Source organism: Atta cephalotes, assembly GCF_000143395.1.
Source record: "Atta cephalotes unplaced genomic scaffold scaffold00018, whole genome shotgun sequence".
Lineage (NCBI taxonomy): Eukaryota > Metazoa > Arthropoda > Insecta > Hymenoptera > Formicidae > Atta > Atta cephalotes.
Window position 1 is genome coordinate 3342215 of NW_012130082.1, and position 23851 is coordinate 3366065.

The window sequence follows — 23851 nt, forward strand, 5'->3', positions numbered from 1 at the left end:
GATAAATGTATATTTGTAAGAATTGAGTTCTGTTATCATTATACAATATATAACGCTCCTGTTCTAGATAGATGGACGAAAAAAATAAAGAATGTTTTTCATTAACGCAGTCAGCAATTTGAAATTTATTTAATTCATTGAATTTAATATAAATAATAATTATGCTATCGAAGTAGTTGCTGATTATCTACTTCAAAATTGAAATTTTGGCGAGTCTATTTAAATTTTTTTGTAAAACTGATTTAAACAACATCTGATATTTATATTTTTAAACAAAAAACATGAAATTGCACGGGTAAATATTAAATATGAATATATATATTTTAGTTAAAATTAAAAATAGTGCGAAAGAGATATATACAAATGTTGTTTAAAGGTTGTGTAATTTATATTTTTATTTTTGTATGAAATTTTTTTTGTATAAAATTTAATTTGTACTTTATCGCGTCGTACAAACCATGGAATACATATAAATATTTTATTCGTACTCTGTTATCATTCGTCACGCTATCAACAGTACTAACTCCTCATGTCATGTTTGAGCATTAATTATAACTCATTAGATTATATCTAGGAAACAGCATAAGCAATATGTATCGATATACATAATTCTTTTGCGTTCATTTCGTCGGGTTATCTCATCATGATTTCATCAACTATGACGTTTCGTCGGGGTAATGTATGTTTTTCTTTCCATGTAGTACTTGGTACAGACGAGACTTCAACAGTTCAATTAACTGAAGAATCAGTTGGATTAATGGTCGTATGAAAGAAATACGTTTTCCTGGACTCTGCAAATCTCTCGTGTATTTAATTAGCACGTGCAGCCCGAGTAATAGTTACGCAATTCTTCGAATGAATAAGAGTGTTATGCGAGTTAACGAACGAACGAACGAGCTTAATTCGTTCGTTTATTATGGAATATAATGTAAGGTGTTAATCTTCTCGAAGGAACGATATCTTACGCAATCTGAACTCGTTAACATTCTGTCGTCCATTAAACTTATCTTCTTCTATATTTCGAACTTTGAAAGTACGTTTAAAAATGAAAAGTTTGCATCGAAAAGTATAGTATAATTTAATAGTATAGTCCTTGGGTGTACGTATTCATATCGCAAATTGAAAAGAAAAATCACGATATACATAATATTCATTCATTATCAATTTATTGTTAACTAATGATTTCAATTGTAAATTATCACATATTATTAGATATAAAACATTTAGCATTTTTTTACTTTAATGTAAGACAGTGTCTTTATTTCTTTCCTATTCATAAATTTAAAAGTAGAGTCATTAATTTTTCTTTAACATATAAAATTTGAATCTTATTTGCAAGCTCTTTTTTGTAAGATCTTTTTTGTTCTCCTCAAACACATTTTTGCAAAGAAAAATAATAGAATTCCGTATAAATATCCTTGAAAATGGTATTAAAACGAATTTTGTAAAAATAAAATGAAGAACAAAGTTTTTTATCTATTTTTTTTTATCTATTTGTGTTTTCGAACATTAATTTATTACAGCTCTTTAATTTTCAAAAATAATTGAGGAACATCAGCACTGTTCGAAAATTTGAACATTGAAACGAGCACTCTTATTTGAAGTTCCAATGTCCATGTTGAAGAAAACTGTCGCGATGTCTACCGATCAGAATAATTTTGAATTATTCCATAGACACGTCGCTGTCAGTAGTTCGCTATGAAAATCGAGATGTCAACGACATACTTTACCGTTACGAACTACGCGGAATTAGCGGTGCAGCGTCAGCAATTTTCTGTTCCGTACTTTTCTCACGGCGAGTGATACGTTCCTCATTTTCGCTGCGTTCAGTGGCGTAAATTTATCGTTCGTGCAGCGCAGCACAACGCGACGTCGAGTTTTGCGCTAGCGGGCGCCGATGGCATTCCGCGTAGCTCCGAAATTGTTTTGCACTTTGAAAAGCGTGCGATATCGCGTACGTCCAAGAAATCTGATGCGTTGCACCGAATTGCAAGCCGCTGCGTTGCACGTGCCAGAGCAAACACACCATGTGAAGCCCATGTATTTTTTGTGCAACGCAACTTTCAATGAGTTAGTGGCAAATATATCCATGTACGCGTAATAAAATCTGTCCGCATATTTCGAACGAAATATATTGTTGTAATTTAGCACTTTATTCGCATCTGTTTTTTTTATTGTTAGATTAATCAATAATTTGTATTATATTCTTGCAAACTTTAAATCGTAAATCGCTCAATATCAAATATTGTTTTTTCTAAAATTTCAATTTTGTACATATCGATTTGTATTTATCGATTGTATTTATCGATTTTATAATATCAAATGAATATATTGAAATTATCAGACATAATTTTAAAAGTTGAAGTACTGAGTTGTCCAGAAAGTTCGTACCGATTTTGAAAGAAAATTGAAACGCAGAAGATTTAAATAATTTTAATTTCATTTATTAAATTTAAATCTTTTGCGGCGCAAACTTTCCGGACAACCAATAAATACTGAAAAAGAAGTGTTTAATTTTAAGATATTAAAATATTTTGATCTCAAAAATAAAGTATTTTAATATCTTAACTAAATACTTCTTTTTCAAATGAGGAGAAGAGGGAAATAAAAAGAAAGATAGAAAAAGAAATTGATACTTGATCATGTTATATCATCGAATTATATCATTATGTTATTACTGATTATTATGGATTATAAATGGAAGAATAGCTTTAGCAGAAAGCTTTTTCATTGTAAAAAATACAAAATAGGCTTTATGACAAAAACTCGCTAAATTCAACGATGTTAGTGCCAGGCAAAATTTATTCTCAAGTTGGACTACACGTTTCCATATGCACATCAGTAGAGACATGAAAATCTTATTTTCTCAGTTGAGTTTCTCTGTGTTATTCACGTTGGTAACTGACTTTTAGGTGCATGATAAACGAAGTTTTCTTCGTACGAACAAAGTTTCTCATTCCAAATACATTGTACGCGTATTTGTATGGTAAAGATAGGTATATAGAGTTGTTAGTTGAAAACTGCAATATTAATCGGATGTTTCGCTTCTAGGAGGACTTGGAACCTCGCGAGGATGCGGGACCGGCTCTCGTGGTACATGGTCTTCTTGATTCTGCCGACAATCCTTTTGGCCAGGTCGCTCGATAAAGGTGAGCAAAGAATAAGAACCTTTTTTCTTCTTGAAATAAGAATTTCGCAGATGATTCTCTTATTTTGAACATATATAAAATAATTGAAATTCATGCATGGAAAGAATGGTTTTGCTAAAATACCTAAAAATTTAGCTAGACTTGAAAAATAATTTTATTTGGAATAAAAATAATTGTAGGATGCTTAAACTGGTTGCAAGAACGTTAAAATTTTTTTGTAGCATTGTGACCAACGTTTAATTCTACATAATTATTTTGATAGTCCAACAAAATTATTTTTAGATCTAGTTTTCATGAATACTTCAGCGAGATCATTTTTTTTTCACTTTTTGTGATAGAAACACGAACATTTGCTTATTTATTTATTATGTACGCCTATATTGTTTACAAAAGCTAGAAAGCAAATTACATTGACTTACCTTAATGCATCCAATATATTTTTCATTTAATCATTCAAAATTGTACGAAAATAACAGTTGCATAAAATATTTTCCACATCATTAAGTTGCGTTAAAATCAGGTTTGAATATAAAATATATAATTATACTGATTAAAATAGAATTGCAAGGTCGTTTTATCATTGCTATTGTTGACATTAATATCTTTGTTATGCAGGAAAGATGAGAAATATCAATAATAATGAACACGTATACGTAAATTAAATGAGATAGAATATATATTTCATCACGTGAACGGCATGATAAAACATGGAAATATAGAGCTTAATAAATTCCTAGTGGCCTGTTCCTATTGTATTGTTGAAAAATGCTAGGAGATGGCCCTTTCTGTGTATTGAATGATGGGGTATTATAATAGCTCGACTTCTGTTCATAAAGGGAGCCTTTTAAATTTTGTGAAATTATAGAATGCCGCTTATATATTGGGTGAAGTGAATAAAGCTTTCACTTTCAATTGACGCGGAAGTTCACGAGAATGCCTTTTCAACGTCCATGATAGACATCAATAATACTGCCTTACCGAATATAGCATAATTATAGTAATTTTTCAGAAATTTTTATGTTTATTTTCGAATGCTTTTTACGCTTTTATATATCGAAGAAAATTTAAAAAAGTCAGTAAAAAGATATTTTCTCGCGCGAGCGCAGTGCTCTTAACGTAAAAGCTCCTTAACGTTAATCGCAGGTGAAATTTGAATGAGGCGCTCGAAAAGTTAACGCTTGAATTTCGCGGTACAAGTCGCATTAAGGCGTATTACGTTCATAAAGTATTAATCGCATTTAAGAGAAGCAATATCGTGAGCAATCTTCTAATAATTACTTCCTTTATGCCAATTATGCCGAGGTAGAGTGCAAATGTATATTATTTTATATCGCGCTCCGATGCATTACTGCTTAAGATCGAAACGCCAATCTATTTTTTTCAGCCTTTGATATCAAACGTTTGCGTGCACATAATTATTTTAATTTAACGTTCATTTACCGACATTACAGCGCAATAAATGCATTTTTATCCACGTTACAATTAAAGCAAATTAAAATTCACGTTGTTAAAAAAGAAAGTAAAACAAAAAAAGAGATAACGGTATGCGAATATTTAATTTTTATTTACTCTTTGATAAATTGTGATGAAGTTAATTGTTCACATATCAAAAGATATAAAAAATTCTATTAATCATTCTTTTCGGTAAAAACTTGTGATAAATGAGATTAATTATGCACATATCAGAAATGTAAAAAATTTATTAATCATTATATTTGATAAAAACTTATTGCATTTCTTAATTCTCTAACATCTCTATTAGTTTAAGCATAAGCGTTAATATAAATATTTTTTTATATTTTGATTGTATTCAGATTGTGGACTTACTTGCAAAATTATATCTAAATGCAATTTCCGAGAACTACATCGTGCTAAATATGTAAAACTAAAAAGCATGCAATAAATATTTTTCTACTAAGACATTTGGTTTACCTTTGAAAATATACACTAATATATATATAATAAGACGCACTGAGTAAATGGTGCTAGATAATTTTTTACGCATGATAAATGTGCCGACATTCAAAAGAAGGCCTGTAGAAAGTAAGAGAGTTCACGTAAAGATGTGCCGGCATGCAAGCCCCGGATAATCCTGGAAAACACTTGTAGATAGAAGGCGAAATAGAAAACCCGCAGCTAAAAATTTTATTCTCTCCCGTTTACTTCTCTAGGAAAAATAACTTGCCGTGCGGTGGTAGGCGGATATATATTCGTCTTGAGAGAAATCCTTTTTAGCGCGCGAAACCGTCTTGCTGGTTTACCCGTTTGCGCATATGCCCGTGTGCACATCAAACATCGAATTTCCAAGCGAAACGGAGAAGCAAAAATACAAAAATGAAAATGTCATGCACAAAAAAATTGAAGTCATAGACCTTGCTTGAAAGTATCCATAATACAACTTAAGTATCCATAATACAACGTACTTTAAATTTTTACAGAAACTAGGACATGCTTTGGAGAAACTAACACATAAAATTATATTGAATCAATGGTAGTTTTGTTATTTTTTAAAATAAATCTAAAAATAATTTTGTTGGAATATCGAAATACTTACGCTCAAGTTGATTTCTGGAATGTCAAAACTTTTTGCGGTATTATTCATTTTACTTGAGTTACCCACAATTATTTCGATAATATGATAAAATAATGTATAACGATATTATAATATCATATGTGAAAAGAATGATTTTACTGAAATACATTGTTAGAAATGTTTGTGAATTTACCCTTACAATAAAAACATGCAGTAAATTTACAAATCATATAACGTTTTGCTGTGCTTCACAATATTTGCAAATTTACAATAGAAATTTGCTCTGAATTTACAAAATTGGCGCGCCACGCGTGCGCATTAAAGATTTGCGTATATTTCACCACAAAATGTTTGCAATTTCACAATGTAACTTAGTTTAAACTACGTAGTTTAAATTTAAAGTACATTTTTGTTGGATAAAAATTGCCAACACTTGAAAATTTACAACAAAAGTTTCTTACAATGTATCTAAAAATTCAGTTAAAAGCAGATTTAAAAATAATTTTATTGGACCATCAAAATAATTGTATAGGTATAGTAACTCAAGCAAAATGAATAATACTGGAAAAAGTTTTGATATTCTAGCAATCAACTTGAATATCCCACACAATTATTTCAATAGTCTAATAAAATTATTTTCAGATCTCTATCTAACTTTTTAGCTACTTCAGTAAACTGTAGTACTACTGTACTTTCCATGTACATACATCCGCAAACGGCACTTGGAATTTTGTTAGTCGATGAAACTTTTCACAGACAAAAAATGCGAGACAAAGGAGAGAAAATACAGATATCCATGCGTATCGAAGCGTTTAACAGACACCTGTTATACATAAACATAACGAAAGTGCTTCTAATTAAAATTCTCGGCATTACTCGGCGAGTTTTCAAGTGCAACAAGAATCGCTCGTTTATTCCGAACTCACGCGTGCATGCTTGTACACACGTACGACCATCGTGCGAGTCATTAGCGGTGAGAGAAAGAGGAAGTCTGGAAGCGTACGAGAAAGCTCGACAGTGAAAATATGGAAATATGTGAAAGATACGTGCGCAAAAATAGCGTGATGCATTTTCCAGTCTACCGCTCGTTAAGTTACGGTGACTGAAGTGAGATTTTCATCAATGCGCCGCGTTGAAGCTACATCAGAAAAAAAGAAGTGCAGACTCGCTTAATCAGCCGCTACTGATGAGGGAAAGAAACACCGCCGGGATATGATAAGAAAAAACATGTGCGAAACAGTAATACAGAACAAATATGCTCAACCGTGTAAAAAAACGCTGTCTTTTGGTTAGTTAACGAATGATAAAAACAAAGCAACACGAAAGATTCGTAAAAATGATGAAGGGACATTTTCATGAAAAAAAGAAAATATACGTGGTACTTTGAATATTATATTAGATATAGTGATAGCCCTATGTCACATAGAAACGACCATAAAAACGACAGAAATAAATTTAGAAGATACACTATTTCTGGTTCTTCTATTCTCTTTCTTTATTCAAACGCTTTGTGTACAAAAATTTTTATTAATGTATGTATATTGTCATGGTATGCTTACAGACGGAGAAAAGAGAAAATAAAAATGCATGTATAGTATTTTTTAAAGATGTTTTAGAATGTCGCAGTAGTTCCATTTATAAATATTATTTTGCAAAGAAGAAAAAGAGAAAGTAAGAAGAATGAAGGAAAACTAATCTCATAATCGTAGATAACGAATTATTAATCATTGTGTATTTTGTGCCAAATTATTATTCTTTTCGTACAAGCAAAAATACATCAAGTTCATGAATATATGAGAAAGGACAGAACGTGCTTTTAAACGAAAACATTCTGTTGTTCAAATAACACATGAACGCAGATAGTATTGTTGTACTGCTAGACCTGAGTTGTTAGTCAGAGAGAACCAGGAAAACTGGGAAAAATTATGGAATTAAGAAATTTATTAATCTAAAGATAAAATTAAATTACTGTAACACTAATTCTAAACTTCATTTCTTAAAAATATTAAAATATTAAAATGTTTTTAATTATTTAAAGAAACATTGTAAATATTTTTTTATGATTTTTTAGTTTTGTAGTGAATGATTAGAAAGCCATTAACAGATAAAATTAAAAAAAAATTATAATATCTTCACTTTGCAGAATCGAGATATATGTTAATGACATTTCATAAATTACTCGCAGTAGCAATATTATACAAAATATTTACATTTTTTAGTAGTCGTGCATTTTTTAAACGCGGAAGGATTTATTACGAGAGATGTTTTCAAAATTATGTAGTTTTAAGATAAAAATTTCTAATTAAGTTGATAATTAGAATTCTAGTGTTTTAAGAAGGTTAAATCTTAATAAGCAATTAATGTATACACATACAAAAGAAAGATTTAATGAAATAAATTAAAAATGAAGAAACTTAAAATTATATCTGACAAGAATTCAAAATAGACGCAGAAATATAGACGAAAAAATAAATATTCTTCTTTCAAAAATACAAGATTAAAATTTTTGCGTTAAAAATGCTTCAAAAAGTATGATACAAATTTTATTTTATTTTGTCATTTTCCATTTATCAAATAAATGGAAAATAAATTTTATTTTGTATTGTGTTTTTTTATTCGTAATTAACAAAAAATTTTAATATTTTTTCTTTGCTTTTATTCAATGCTCTTTTCAAGCTTTAGTTAGAAAACATTTTTTTTCTATTTCGCTAACAACCCTAGAGACAATTAGCGAACAAACGAAAAAGTGAAATGCTACTTTTTTATTTGATAAAGATAAATTAAATAACTATATTTTTTTCTGTATATTTTGCATTATGGCGAACAAATGATAACTAAAAAATTCAAAGTTAAATGCTCTGATTGTGATTGTTATTATGCATGCCGATCGAATACAATGATTTATATACGATCGCCAAAAACATTAATGCGAAATGCATTCCATAATGCGTGACAATAATAATTACGTGTGCATCCTAGTATTTGCGTACGCATGTCTATCCACATTCTTCACCAAAATCCATGAAATTGTTTCCATACCTTGCATGTAGGCATGCGTAATCGTCAACATGAAACGCATGGTATGTGAACACAGTGGCGGATTGGAATTAGAAAAGGATATATATATTATTATTGTTTATTGATGGATTAGTAATTAATTTTTCTTTTTTTTTTTCATCATTTATATTAATAACTACATAAGAATCTTTTATTTCGAACTTTTGATTTAAATTACTTACAAGTAAAGATCTCTTTTATTCTTGCCTCTTGGTTCAATAAATGATTTACTTGAAAAAAATTTAATATACTTGTGTGAAATTGTTCATTTTATTTTTTTGCTGATATATATGAAGATATATTAGATAATTAGTTCTCAAAATTTGTAACAAAGAACTAAAGGAATTAATTAATTAATGAAACATAATAACGGTTGAGTTCTATAAAATTCTCGCATTTTTCTCTACACAGTGATTTATTTCCGTCCTGGATAACCGAAAGTAATTTATATTTAACATCTTAATGCTATGCCGTGATATACTTGGGACGTTCAAGTTACGTGAAATTGCATTCTGGAATCATAGAGAAGAAAAAGTTACGTCCGTCAGACGCTCCATTGTGACCGTTTTTAATCGGATATGCTCTTCGCAATGCAGTTTTACTCGACGCTATTCAACGACTTTATGAAGGTGTCGCGTTTTTTTTTTAAAACAAGTATAAGAACGAGTAAAGAAAGGCAGGAAAGAAAAAAATAAGTAATGGCCGCGCGATATCAGCAGTGCGAGAAACGTGTATGCTCTCGTAGGCTTGCAGACATGCAACTACCTGCCACAATAAAAAGAATTTTTCGTGCGTGCACACTGCAGTTCACTAGGCGAAAAGGAAGTATTATTCAGGCCTACGTGATGGCAGTTTAAAAGAGACACGCGATAAGAGTAGCTTCTTTGTTTGGTGAATACAAGAGAGAAGTATTTCTATCGCTATGAAAGTCTTGTTTTCTGACGAGTGTTATATTATTCGAGGATTGTAATTTTTATAAAAACGCGTTTATTATTATCGATAAGAATATTATCGATAATAATGTTATTATAACATCATTATAATTTTATGTCGAAAGTATTTTGCTGATACTAATGTTTTATTTTAACTTAGGGATTATCTTCTTCTTTTTCCTTCTTGTAAATCTGTTCTTCAACTGGGTTGATTCTCTTGGCACCGGAACGGCCAGCTATCAACTGTTCCTCAGCTTAGGAATTATATTGTTGATAATTTAGGGATATTACTGAAAATAATTTCTTGTATCGTAGATTACAATAATTTCACAAATTACAATAATTTATTATTAGAAGATATCTATTATATTAGAGATATCTATTATATTATTTCAATGTGAAAAAAAATGAAATTAATATTTTAATTGTCATTAAAAATATAATTAAATATAAAATTATTGATTTAATAATAATAATAATTTCTTATACACGTTTAATGTAACATTCCCGCAATTAAAAATTTTGGTGGAATTTTTAATAGAATTAATAAAGGAAAATTTTCTTTTAATAGGATGAAACCAATAGGGTAAAGTATTTCCCTGGAATAATACAGGCAAGAATTGTCTCTTGATAGCTTAATCGCGTGGAATCGGCATACCGCTTTAAAGAGCTTTCCCCGCTTTGAAATTGAAATCGCGCCAAGCGCATTTAGGTGGTTTCCCTGGAATCGTTACGCCAGCATCCATATTTAGGTATCGGAAATTCTATAAAAGACGACGCGAGAAGTTAATTCGGGTCTACCTCACAGCCGATATTTAACAGCGTAAAAAGCAAACTTGTGAATCTCGAAATATCATCTCATTACACAAATAAATTCTCGTTATATAACCAAATTTAAAGGACAGAGTTTACACAAAGATTTAAAGCGGAAACTTTATTTGTTAAGTACAGAATATTATTAACGGGACTGGAATTATTGAGAATTATTTTTATTATATTATATATTAAATTGTTCAAAAATTATTCAATAATGTTACACGATATTTGATTTTTTATTGTTGTATGCACGTCATATAGTCTTCGAATAATATATCTAAAAAATATTGTGATTAATTGCATATTAATATGAATTCGCTGCTTTATATTAACATATGTATATTACGATTACGTATAATAATATTCAGATCATTATGGCTCAGCAGATCATTATCGATTTTAAAGAATAAATAATATTTCTTCGCATTGTTGATGACAAAATCGAGCGAAACATAATAAAACGAATAAAATAGCAGGATCAGCACCACTTATGCAAAATTTGTTTAACTCCCCGTAATATTTTACAAAAGCTAGCTGCAATAACAAGGACGTCTTCGATTATCCTTGATATTCTTACTCTGCGATTTTTGTTCTCTTTCTTTCATATTTGAAGCTGTAAATAATTTTTTTATCCTTGATGATATATTCTTTTACTGTGAAAACAATATTGTTACTTTAAACACGTCAAAATTAAATTAGAGATTAGATTAAAGTTTTCAGAAAGAAAGTATTGTGTCTGATCTTCAAATATCGATACAAAACGATAATTGCTATAGGATTCCCTCCTACATTGTACTTTTCGCTTATTTATATTGCTTCATAAATACCGATATTTTCTCAATAAAATTATCAAATAATTTCTGCTATAAGTAGTGATATTAATCTGCACTACATACAAATCGTCTGTCTTTTCTTTTCATATTGTAAATTGCGAATTCTTTCCTTAACAACAAGTTCTTTCGTTCATCAAGCTAGCCGATTATTCTCACGAATGACAAATTACATCATTTATCTATCTCATTATTCAGACGTGCTATTATACTAAGTACAAAGTTTCGGTGCCTAAGAGGTACTTATATCGTGGTCTAGTCGACGTCTGCCCGTGAAAAGCCACCATCCTTTTCAACAGTGTATTGTCGACTCTTAAACGATCCCGTCCGACGTGAACAATCGTCGGATAGTTCAGAGGTACAATTATCTCTGTAAAAATGTAACGAAAGTTATTGCATCGGTGCTCCTGCTAAGAGTGTCCTTAAGGAGCATCATCTTCTCTCTGCTTTCTTGAAAACTGCAATCTCGATTTATTTGGTTCTAGACTTCTTAAATCTAGGTTATTTTCGTCTCTAGTTCTAAGATTCTCAGTTTCTTAAATGGTAAATTCTAGAATCTTAGGTCCCTGACTCACATAGAAAAGACCTTTTAAACTATAAATTATCCAAATTTTCTAGAGATCTTAGATTTCAATTTTGAAATATCTTTAAATATTAATTCTCCTGAACTATATTTCTCTTCTAAATGAGATGCTTTTTAATACTTGCAACTTGAAAATTGTTAAACGCTTGCGTTTTTACCGTTAATTTTATGCTTTTGCACATATGGAAATTGTTTTTTGGTATACTTATACATGGCCAAGAGTTTATATTTCCAGAACTTTAAAATTCATTTTCAAGCGAGCTTACATGCAAATGTAAGTCAAGTTTTAACATCACAGAATTAGACGAGTTATCGAATTATGAAGGAGCTTCATTGTTGAAACAAGAGATTAAAGTTAGTAAATTGAAACGTAGCTTAATAGATGATCGTTATTTACACAAAGAGAACGATTTTGCTGAAATGTTTGAAAATTCAGCTAAAGCTGATCTGAAAATCAGCAGAAAATCAGCATCTGAAAATAATTTTGTTAGATGATGGCTAAAATGTCAAAAAATTTTGATGTTTTAGCAATCAGTTAGAGTGTCCTACCTAAAAAAATTTGATGGTCTAACAAAATTATTATCTAGCTAAATTTTTAGATACTTCAGCAAAATCGTTTTTTTCCATGTAGGGCTAAAATATTATTGTTTTTGCCATATGCATTGCGTACATGCATTCTCACGCGAAACATTTATTTTTATAGTTCTTTTTCTTTCTCTTTTTCTCACATGCATAAAAAGATATTACAAAGGTTATGGCGAATAAATAGTTCATTATATTAATGTCTTTACATCGTCCAATGATTAAAGTAATGTCATAATATATTTATAGTAATGTCATAATATTTTTATTTAGATCTTATGAACTTGTTGCAAATTTATTTAAGTCTCTATTTATAACTATTGCTAACATAAAACTCACAAATAATTTATTAATGAGATAGAGCTCCCAAAATTCATATAACTGTTATATATAAAATAAATTTATTATATATATATATATATATATATATATAAAACAAATATATAATAATATATGTCTAATCTATTATCTAAAATAATATATAATAATATATATCTTAACAAAAAAATTGCTATTCTAATCAGACATGGTTATAACCGTTCAATCATTCAATACGAAATGATTTCAGAAATCGAACTGTGCATCTCGATCGCGCACGTAAAAAGAACCAAGTTTCCCTGGTATAAGAGATATTTCCGCAAGATTATGAAGGTTTCCACGTTATCGAGGACGCTGTCAGTTTTATCGTGGCGAAAAAGTGAAAAACTGAATATAAGCGCACGATGCACTCTTCCATCTCGTAGCTCCTCCTACGCATTTGACCCGTGAATAAACTGGGCTACCTATCTTCTTTCAGCGACACGTGCATACAACGTGCATGTAATTTATGCGAAGCTGTCAAACCCGGAAATGACATCTTATATGCTTGATCTCTGTCCTACGTCGTCAGATGAACAAGAGAGCAAAATATTGTGCGCGAGAAAAGACAGGAGGATGGCTAAAAGTGTATAGCTCTTGCGCTTCGAAGACATTTGCTCCGGCAAATGAGAAACGTGTCCTCCACTTCGTTTGGCTTAAATAACTCGCCGAACAAGTGCTTTGCTATAAAAGCGGTTACTATCAGTGTTAGGAGATCTAAAAGTAAGATAAATTTAGTACTTGAATTCCAACGGTGTTAACTAAAGTTGGAAAAATCGTACCTCTTCGCTCGCGTTTCTTAATCTTATTCTTTACCTCAATCTCTGCAAAATTCTGATATCTAATAGATATCTTCGTTATTACTTAATTATTCTTGATTGTTTTTTTCAAAATAATATTATTTTCGAATTAAAAAATCAGTAATCACGAGTTATGAAAATTTTTAACCTACATTCGGAAGATAGTAACAATTGACACATCCTCTCTTTCCACTGGTAATATCTGGAAATCGCAATTTACGCTTTCCTAAACATTAGTCAGAGTCTACAATCCTGCAGCGACATATTACAATTTCTAATATAGCTACGGTTTTGGGTTTAGCTGTGTCCCACATCAACGAACTAATTCTATTTCAAGTTGACTATGTGAGTCAAGATATTTCGACTATTAAAACGATGTGCAAACAGTGCACGATCAATATATGACTGTAAGAGGAAACGTATATCCATGAAAGTTCCAGCATATCATGTGCGTGTTTTTGCGATTTAAATTTTAAGTGAACTCTAAACTTTTGAATAACATCACTTGAAACGAAAGCCTAGCTTCTGTTGCATGAGATTTATCACAGGACAGTTCCGTGATAATTTCAGCAAAATTCTTTCAGAATTTGTTGCTCACCATCTGAGAACTACTTAGCAATTTTATCAGAGAGAGAGAGAGAAAGAGAGAGAGAGAGAGAGAGAGAGAGAGAGAGAGATCAACTTCAAATTGCTAGAAAAACCTATACGAGAAAGGAAAGATAACAGTTACTGACATTATATAGATTGCCGTATATCTCTATCCCAATGTGTCGGCAATCGTCGATGAGTCGTGTGCGCGGACACGAACGCGGCGCGATTGCACATAAAGCGAGATTCGCGCACGAGATGCGTCCCCACGGGCGAGAATATTTTTCGAGTCCTTCGTGAACGTTGGGATATCGGACTATCCTCTCCTCTTCCTCTTTCCCTGAGGGTGAACCGCCTTTCCTGCGTATGTACCGCTGAGATAAGCTCTCTTTTCGCTTTTCGCGCTGGCCTTACCAACCGACTATCCCTACGACGATGATGGTGCGAGGTAGGTAATGCAATATTATTGGAGATCGCAGGGCGATTTCTCATGTTTTCCGTTGGCACACGCACGTACACACGGATACGCTGAATACATGACCGGATGGTTTGCACCCGCGATATGCAAACAAGGCAAATCCATTCCTACTTACAGTTTTTCTTTTTTCGGTCAAATAATATTAGAGGACGATGATATTGATAACGCCGCCGTGGATCTTAAATTAAATCTCTTCCCATAGAGATCTTTCTTCCGGATAAATATTAAAATATAAAAAATAAAATCATAATGAGACATCTGTAATTGCGTTTATTAAAAAATAGTTGAAATATATCGAATAATTAATCAAGTCATAAATTTGTAAACGCATTTATTATGTCGTTTTAATTGCATAGACATGTGTGATGCATTTAGTTATGAATAGAATTATGAAATTACAGAAATATTAATAAAATTACAGAAATAGAGTAAAATTGAATATCACGCGCGAAAAATAAATAATTAAAATCGTATTTCAATTACAATATGCTTCGTAAAACATAAATTTTTATTCAAGATTACATTTTTTATAATCTAATCTATATTATTTTAACTATTTAAATACATAAATGTAATACATAAATGTATCCGGTACATCTATGAATAAAACTTTATTGATTCAAGAATACTATTTTAGAGATAAAGTTTTACCTGCGGTGAAATCTTTCTACAAAATAACAATTAATTGCGGTACAGCTATGCGTGTTTCTGGCAAGTGTGCTAAGAGAGAATTAATTGCACCGTATATGGATTGCTAGGTAGAATTATCTGAGACTGTCGTATATCTAGATTACACGCATAGCCGTCAGCGATATATTTTCCATTGCGGTGTCCGTAATTACTATACAGGCAATGTATTTTACATTAAGCGTGCGCATATTACGAATTTCTGGCTGATTAATTCACGTTCGTACACGCAAATTTTCGTGCAAAACTAGCGCAAGTTACACATTAAATATTATCTAAGATTTCTTCTCTAATCAGTTATTATAGACACACGGATACGCGGACTTTGCCATTCTGAGCATATAAAAGTACATTTTAGCTTGTCATAGCAGTCTATAGTAAGTCACATCCGAATGTATTTTATAACTAAATTATATTCTTTTTCTCTCAAAATTATTTTTATATGTATTTGATCAATATATACTGAAGTAAAGAAAGCTTTTATTTTTTTATACATATATAGCTATTATACATATATAAGCATGGTTATTATAGAATAATATATTAAACGTAAAAAATGCTTTATTTATTTAATTCATTAATTTATTTATAATAAACTTAAATTTTTTAAATTAACAACTACACAAAAATCAAATTTTAAAAACTCTGATATTTTGTCCTAACATTAAAAAAAAGTTACCTGTATGCACATGCATAAAAGATGGATTTAATCCGCAAGTAAATTTACCACGTAGATAGCGAGTGTCGCATGATTGCGACGATATGGAAACGACTGTTGTAAGATTATAAGAAATATTGTAGCACGGTATAAAATATGCTGATGATCATGTTGTCTCGATATTTACATTTGCCGATGCGATGTCATTGAACTGTGCGACTGTCGCATTTACGTGGCCGCCCTTATGCATGGTACTATATATGTATACAATATATTGTCACTTCTTGACATCTCTGTCGATTGGAAACGATACGAATATATGTTCTATGTGTTTGTTGGCCGCTTATCAGTAAGGGCGGTGGAACACAACACGAGGTACAATCATTACCTCGCTATGCTAAACTTTGATTCCACGTACTTGATATACAAATGTAATCTATTGTGTATACGTGTGCAACCAGTTCTATTGACCTTTCAGTAAAGTAGATAAGTTGATAATATGTCTATTTCGTTCTGAAAATTTATGTAATTTTCTCTAGAAATTGACATTTAACGACTTTTCAATGACTTTTTATCGAATTATTCTCTTATGATTTCCTTTAATTTAATTACTATTTTATATCATTTTATCGCTATACTATATCAGTTTATTGAAATTTATTGAAATGTAATTCTTATAATGTAATTCTTATAATATATATGATTTCTTTCTTTATAAAAAATTTAACAATTTTTGCAAAACATAGAAGGTAGAATAAACTCTATTAACATAACATAACAGGTGATATCGCAATTATGTTATCAGACATCGGCATTTTCTTACAAGTTTCTTGATGAATAATACATTTGGCGAAGGGGAAAGACCCCTTCAAGTTTCTACACAGCGTGTTATTTATCGGTGCGGTCAATAAGGAATGCATCCCTATAGGAGTTTTCACTTCCTTCCTCGAGGACAGACTACAAATGCGAGTGTTGGGTACTAATGCCTTTTCGGTACCAGGTAACTGTACTGTTCCATTATCGTTAGTGCTACCCAAGATTAATGATGTGTAGATTTAAGCGATGTTCGACGTTAAACGAGGATATTAGATTCCAATGTTTCCTCAGAAAGAATTTTAAAAAAAGAGATCATTTCAGATATTTTTCGTTTATAAATGCATAGTATCCTTTAATATCGAGTATTAGATTGATGTAATCAACCGAATATGGTTCTAAATCGCGTTTTATGGATTACAGATATTCATTAGTGACAACGCCGCAACTTTATTATCATAATCACGAGATATGGACCCTATTCGCAATATAATCTTAGCGATTGTTCCCAATTATGGGAAGCAACTCTGATGTTCGGTTTATATTCGATCGTAAGCGATTCACAATTTTGACCAGAAATGTAGTAATGAAACGGATATAATGCATGGCATAAATAAAATTTCTTACCATTGTAACTTTGTATTAACATATATCATATATTTATATTATAATATTTTGTGGAAGATTTAAAGATACTACAATATAGTTCTTTAAAGGATATCTTAGAGACGTCCAGAGAACATCCTACTTCTTTCCTCGGAGAATTGTATTGTGTAGAATGTAAACGAAATGCTCGAAATAAAACCAAGCAGTGACTTGCTATTTATACTCATATATTTTGTCTTACATATAAGTAAACACAGCAAGAAGTATTATTAGCGGCTTTATCTTTTTGGGACCCGCGCGTTTTAGCTTTTGGGCGCGGCGCTCGCTTCTTAAAACTTACATATATTACACACACAAATACACTTAGGCATATTTATCTCTACTTTCTCGAAGTATACTCTCGAATATAATCATGATTTTTATTCACATATATATTATATAAGTACACAGTTAAATGTATAGTATCAAATTTAATCTAATATGAATCGCCATTGTTCCTACTAAATATATCATTATTTTTCACTAAAATGATAATTAAATGTGACACTATATCATGTCAATTTGGCATTATATAGTATCAAATTAACACTGTATAGTATCAAATATAACCATTGTTTTAGTATAAAATAACGATATGATTGAGTAGGAGCAGCGGCAACTCATATTAAGTTAAATTTGACACTATAGATTTAATAGTACAGAGTTATATAGACATGCTACATAATTAATTATATAATTAAATAACATTATATTATTATATAATAATATGAAATTATATATGTTAGTATTACAACAGTATTTCTGTTGCATTTTGTTTATTCGCGAGAGCGTTCACAATATCGAACTGCATTCTAACTATTACTGGAATTTATCGATTGCTTACGCGTCTGTCGATCGACTTACAATGAACACGACTTTGTTGGTAAATAGGAGAGTAGGTTATCCCGTTATCCTGTTTCGCAACGTTATCAAGTGACAGAAGACACATAGCGCACTGTCATTGACATTGTGTATGTCTTGCAATTGTAGTCAATTTTATTTGTTACTACAACTTGTCGTTGAGGACATTTTTATTGACTGCATCGGTATTTTCATCGAAAAACGAAGCACGTCAGTGACATATTATATTTCATTCATCTAAACAAATCTAACTTCTCCGCTTGTTATTAATTTGTTTTATCTTTGTCAATATCAATTATTTTTTTATAAATATTGCAAAAGTGAATAAATAAAACGTTGATAAACAAAACAATTCTATGAGTCCTTAAAATAGTACAAGTATATACGTATAAAATGTCACAAATATTTCTCTATGCCATATTATACACATAGCATACTTTGCACGAATGTGTTCATACATGGTAACGGTTTGTCAGCAAATTTGATAGTATTTGTCGAAACAGGATTCCTATATACTCCTAAAACGCTGACTCAAGCTCAATCATGATTTTATCAACGTGTTTTCGAAGTTCAGTGCTTTTCTCGATCAGATCAACACTTGCATTGATACGGTCGACGCAGCAATTTTAAAAAGCTTTAGTAGCTTGATAGAATACTAAGAAACATTTCCTCAGAACTTTGTTAAATTGGTACAAACAATTGATACGAAAAGAAACTTCGAAATTTTTAAAGAATATTAAATCTATTGACTTGCATGTGTATTCACGAAAGAATGTATTCACGAAAAAACGATTTCATGATTGAAGTATCTGACAATGTAATTAGTTACAGATCTGAAAATAATTTTGGTAGCTCATTAAAATAATTATGCAGTATGTATTCAAGTTAATTATTAGAATATCAAAACTTTTTGCAGTGTAGTCATACTAATTATGTTCGTGCAAAGAAACCGCACTCTTTATAAGTTTTATATGTTCACACATTTTATATGCTCACAGTAAAGACATATAATTGTTGTTGTTATCACACAACGACCGCGAATAACGTATCTTTCTGAATTAGAGACGCCAATGCGACGGTCCGCGATCATCTTCCGTAGAAAACTCCAAGGAAAGTCGTGAAAAAGACAGGATGATGCATTTTTACAGAGACCGCCCACATGGAAAAAGACGGACGCCGGTAAGCCACGATAAGCGTTAATGGGCCACCGCCGAGCTTCATAAAAGTTATTAAATTCTTGTCAAAAGCTGTACTTTTACGGAAGCGACCATTAGAAGAGCGAGAAGAGGAACATTCCTAGCACGATCGAGGGCGAGCATCGCCTTCGTTCCGCGGTCGATCCAAGAGCGTATTCGTAAATAGCTTTCGTACTATCGACCAAACTTTAACTATCCGCGGACGTGGAAACGGCAAGTTCTGCAAAAGTTCAAGATGCGACGCGCTTTACTAGACTTTATCCTGCGCCTTGTCGTAGCGCAGTGAGGCATGGCCTCTAAATTCTGCATGTCATGGAAGACATGTTATCTTATCACATGGGCTTTTACAGAGCACGTTTTCTGAATGTAGATTTTCAAAGTTTAGCGGACAAAGACGTCGAAATGTGGCACAAGGTTTATTGATTTTAACAATTCTCAAAATAAATGCAGTCTATAAAGAAAATATTAGAATATTTTTGTCTGCAGTATAACTTTATTTTTTAACGAAATGTAAGCTCTCACATTATTGAAGTGACATATTTAATATATTGAGACATTTTGCGAATAGATAGAGAATTTTAATTTTGTTCTTATTATTTTTTTTTAACATCTTTATTTTATCAGTACGATGCCAATCAAAAGAGAAATTAATCAGACATGATCTAAATTCTTTTTAGAGCCAATCTTCTGTTTTGAAACTTTAAAATATTTTTTTTGTTGCTTAAATGCTCAAGTAAATGTTATACAATTTTGACTATAATAAATATAATAAATATAATTCAGATTGGAAAATAAAATTCGTATCAGATATTTGTATCAGATATTAGAAATTAAATATTCTGGACTATTAAAAATCTAGAAGATCTGTAATACACCTAATTGAAACAAGTAATCAGCGTTAAAACGAGAACTAGTTCGATAATTTACAACAGATTTTGGAAGCAGTCCTTTCGCTACCTTATGCGACATTATTCTTACTTTATCTCTTGATAAATTAAAGAACTGTGAAAATTTTCGCACCAAGTGCAACGAGGCTATTAAATCTTAATAAAAAATCAACCATTAGGCGCAGGCGCCCACGCTCGGCATTTATACCATCGTAAATTCTGTGTCGTTTAATATCGCGCATATATCTAAATGACTATGAAAAATGCATAGAAACCCTCTCGCCCACCGCCGCGCGTTACTTGATAAAATATACGTCGGTCGTAATTCCGTATGCCGAAAAAATCCACAGCGATGCAGGTAAGCGAGAGCATGGATTTACGGCGTCGGCTTCCTTGTCACGACATGACGGATTTAGCTTGCACTTATCCTATCTTAAATGGGCTTATCTTAAATGGATTCCAAACGATGCTGTGATGCTTGCGATCAGTGTTTGCCAAGTATGGATGAATCTGGCAACGAACAACGTGTTCATTCACCAAATATTTGACAAATGCAAGCATACCGTACTCACGTGATAAATTTTATTTATACATATAAGCGTTATCGTGTATGATTGCAAAAAGGATGCAACATTTGTTTTGATTTGCTTATCAAATATTTATCAAATATATACGTCCGCATAACATACGTTGTATTTAGAATCATTCAATTATTTAAGATGGATATACTAATAAATAACTGATCATGGAACACATTAATTAAATTTTTCTGTTAAATTAGAGTTTTAATTACTGAACGATATTGATGCGCGTTGATTTTTTTTTTTACGATGACATAAATATATCTAATTCAACAAACGAGGAATACATTTGCATTAGTTTATTATTTGATAAAATGTATATATTCGACTTTATAAATGAGCATCACATATAAAATAGTTTGAAATGGTCATAAACTTCTTTCTTTGAAACGTTCTTCCTGAGATTCAATAGTGCGCAACCAGATGCTGATCCGCTCTTCGATATTTTATTTGCCATCATAAAGTCGATCATACAAGAAGATATTTGCAAAATAAATTTTATTTGCCCTAGGATTATTTATCGTGATATATACGTTCGTGATTTCGTGCCGAGAGAAAAGTCGCAATCATAATCCCATGGGTGGAATTTTATAGTCGCATATACTTACAAGTTGCTCCACAATCGTACATGTAATTCGGATTTGCAGTTCGTAGAGCTATTAATCAACGGTCTGAGGAGAAAGGCAATGCAATTTATAACTCGTTTTGTTGTCGTGGACGCGCCAGATTTTCTGCAAAAGATGAGCGATAGGACATTAGAGCTTTATCCCAATTATCCAAGTTTGGATGTAAAATTTCATAGAAAAATACGTTTTTGCACTAGTGATTACGAAGAAATATAATATTTACTTACTTGGATAGTGTTTACAGCTTCGTATTAAACGGGGGAAAAAATCTCGTTATCTTTGCATGTACCAGATTATTCTCTCTAGCATATGCAATAAAGTTTGCAATCGTTAAAAACATATTTTTCACTTAAATCTGCAAAGAAAATTTTTATTTCCGTACCATGGATTCCATGGAGGGTCTATAAAAATTATGAAAACTGTAACTTTTACAGTTCAATCACATTTTGCACGTACGTTTTATTAACTTGCATCGTCACATGTCCAATTAGCCTTTGTAACATCCTATAACTGTGCAACGACATTGCAATATCGTTCTATTTGCAGCGTGATATTTCGGCATCGAAAAAAATAAAATTACGCGTTTCACAATTCCATTTTCGCGAGCGTGTCACGCTTTTTAGCCGCGTGCGTAATAATCTGGCCGTGACGTGTAGCTCAACGCCGCTGACCGCTATCGGTGAATTATTTTTCTGTACTGTAGGCAATGGCTTCTGATATACTGTATATACATAAAGACGAAATATGGCGTACCAAATAACGGTTGCACGTATATTGACCAGCTTAATAACGTTGCTGGCGGGTCCAGCAGTTACCCTGGTTACCTACCGGGTGGCGGAACCCTCAGGCTTAGGATAAAGTCCTAATAGCCGATAGGTATAATCGTAAACTCGACGATATGTAACGTACGAAGAAACGACGATCTCGGGAGACCAATTTCTTTGAGAAAGCTTAGGGAATATTGGCAGCCATTTCTAGGCGAACGTTTCTGCTTTCCCTCTGTCAGTTGAATAAGTAGGCAGCATATGGGACGCATGAAAGACACGCACGGTTGCTTATCACAACGCGCGGCTTGAATATTCACAAATACGACTTTATACAGAATCGGATTTTAAATCAGGATTGTACGGGGCACACATTTTTCACACACTATGGAAAATTCTTGAAGGCCGAACGACTAAAGCGATTATATGCACGAAGAACATTTTCGGTATATCGCGTGTCGTAAAAGGCGTTACTTTAAGATTACGCTTTATGCATTGTGTTTACTATTATTATAATCGAAGAGTGATTCAGTTCGGATCTGCACGGAAATTTTACATTTTCAAGAGTTTTCTCTGCTCGAAGTAATATCCTCCTTGTATACTGAAGTTGCGTACCAACTTTTATCACAAGATAAATGAGTGAGTCTGGTAATATCGAAATAAAGCCATTGCGCGATATATTGAAACTGTGCTGTCACACAGTATATTTACATCCCCGAAGTATCTTTTACGTCGCGTGTCACGGAAAACCGAGATGGTGAGAATGCAAGTAGGACACTCTGCCTTAAGCTCAGTCAACACAGCCGCCCGGTATTGAAAAATGCTAGTATGATTTATTGCGGTGCTCCATCGTTTATCCTGTTCCCGCTACGTTCTTTAGGCACACAGACGGTTCTAGCGATTTTATTCTCACGGGACTAATCACAATCGTGAACTTCCTAAATCTTACTCTGTAAACATATAAAAAAAAGTATTAAAATGATATATTGCTTCATGTTGCAAATCGATGTGAAAATATTGTGAAGTACAATACTTGGCGAAAACGTATCTATGAGAAGATAAGTACTACATACATTTTTTTTAATATTGATGATACTGATTTAGTAGAATTTTTTTTATATACCGATTATTTTTATTAAACTCATATATATATATATATATATGTTTTGATTTTAGAAGATTTTACATTTTTAATTAGTGTAATGAAAAATTTTAAATATTTCTGTTGATAATGAAATTACACTGACATACATAATAATAATTTTCTATTCTAATGATATCTCACACATTATTATCGTGCAATATTTTACTTTTACAATTCTTCAGATTTTTTATACACACACACATATATATATATATATATATATATATATATATATATATATATATATATTATATATAAANANTNNNANANAANANANANATATA

The 23851-nt window shown here is 31.5% G+C and overlaps 1 protein-coding gene across 1 annotated transcript in view; it reads left to right on the forward strand.

The window, feature by feature from the left end:
• The first annotated feature begins 3073 nt into the window (after positions 1-3073).
• Positions 3074-23851, forward strand: part of LOC105618763 (hemicentin-2) — a 153412-nt gene continuing 132634 nt past the window's right edge. The window contains exon 1 of the mRNA XM_012200293.1: positions 3074-3149. Within this exon, the coding sequence (XP_012055683.1) occupies positions 3074-3149 (76 nt within the window). The remainder of the gene's footprint in view (positions 3150-23851) is intronic.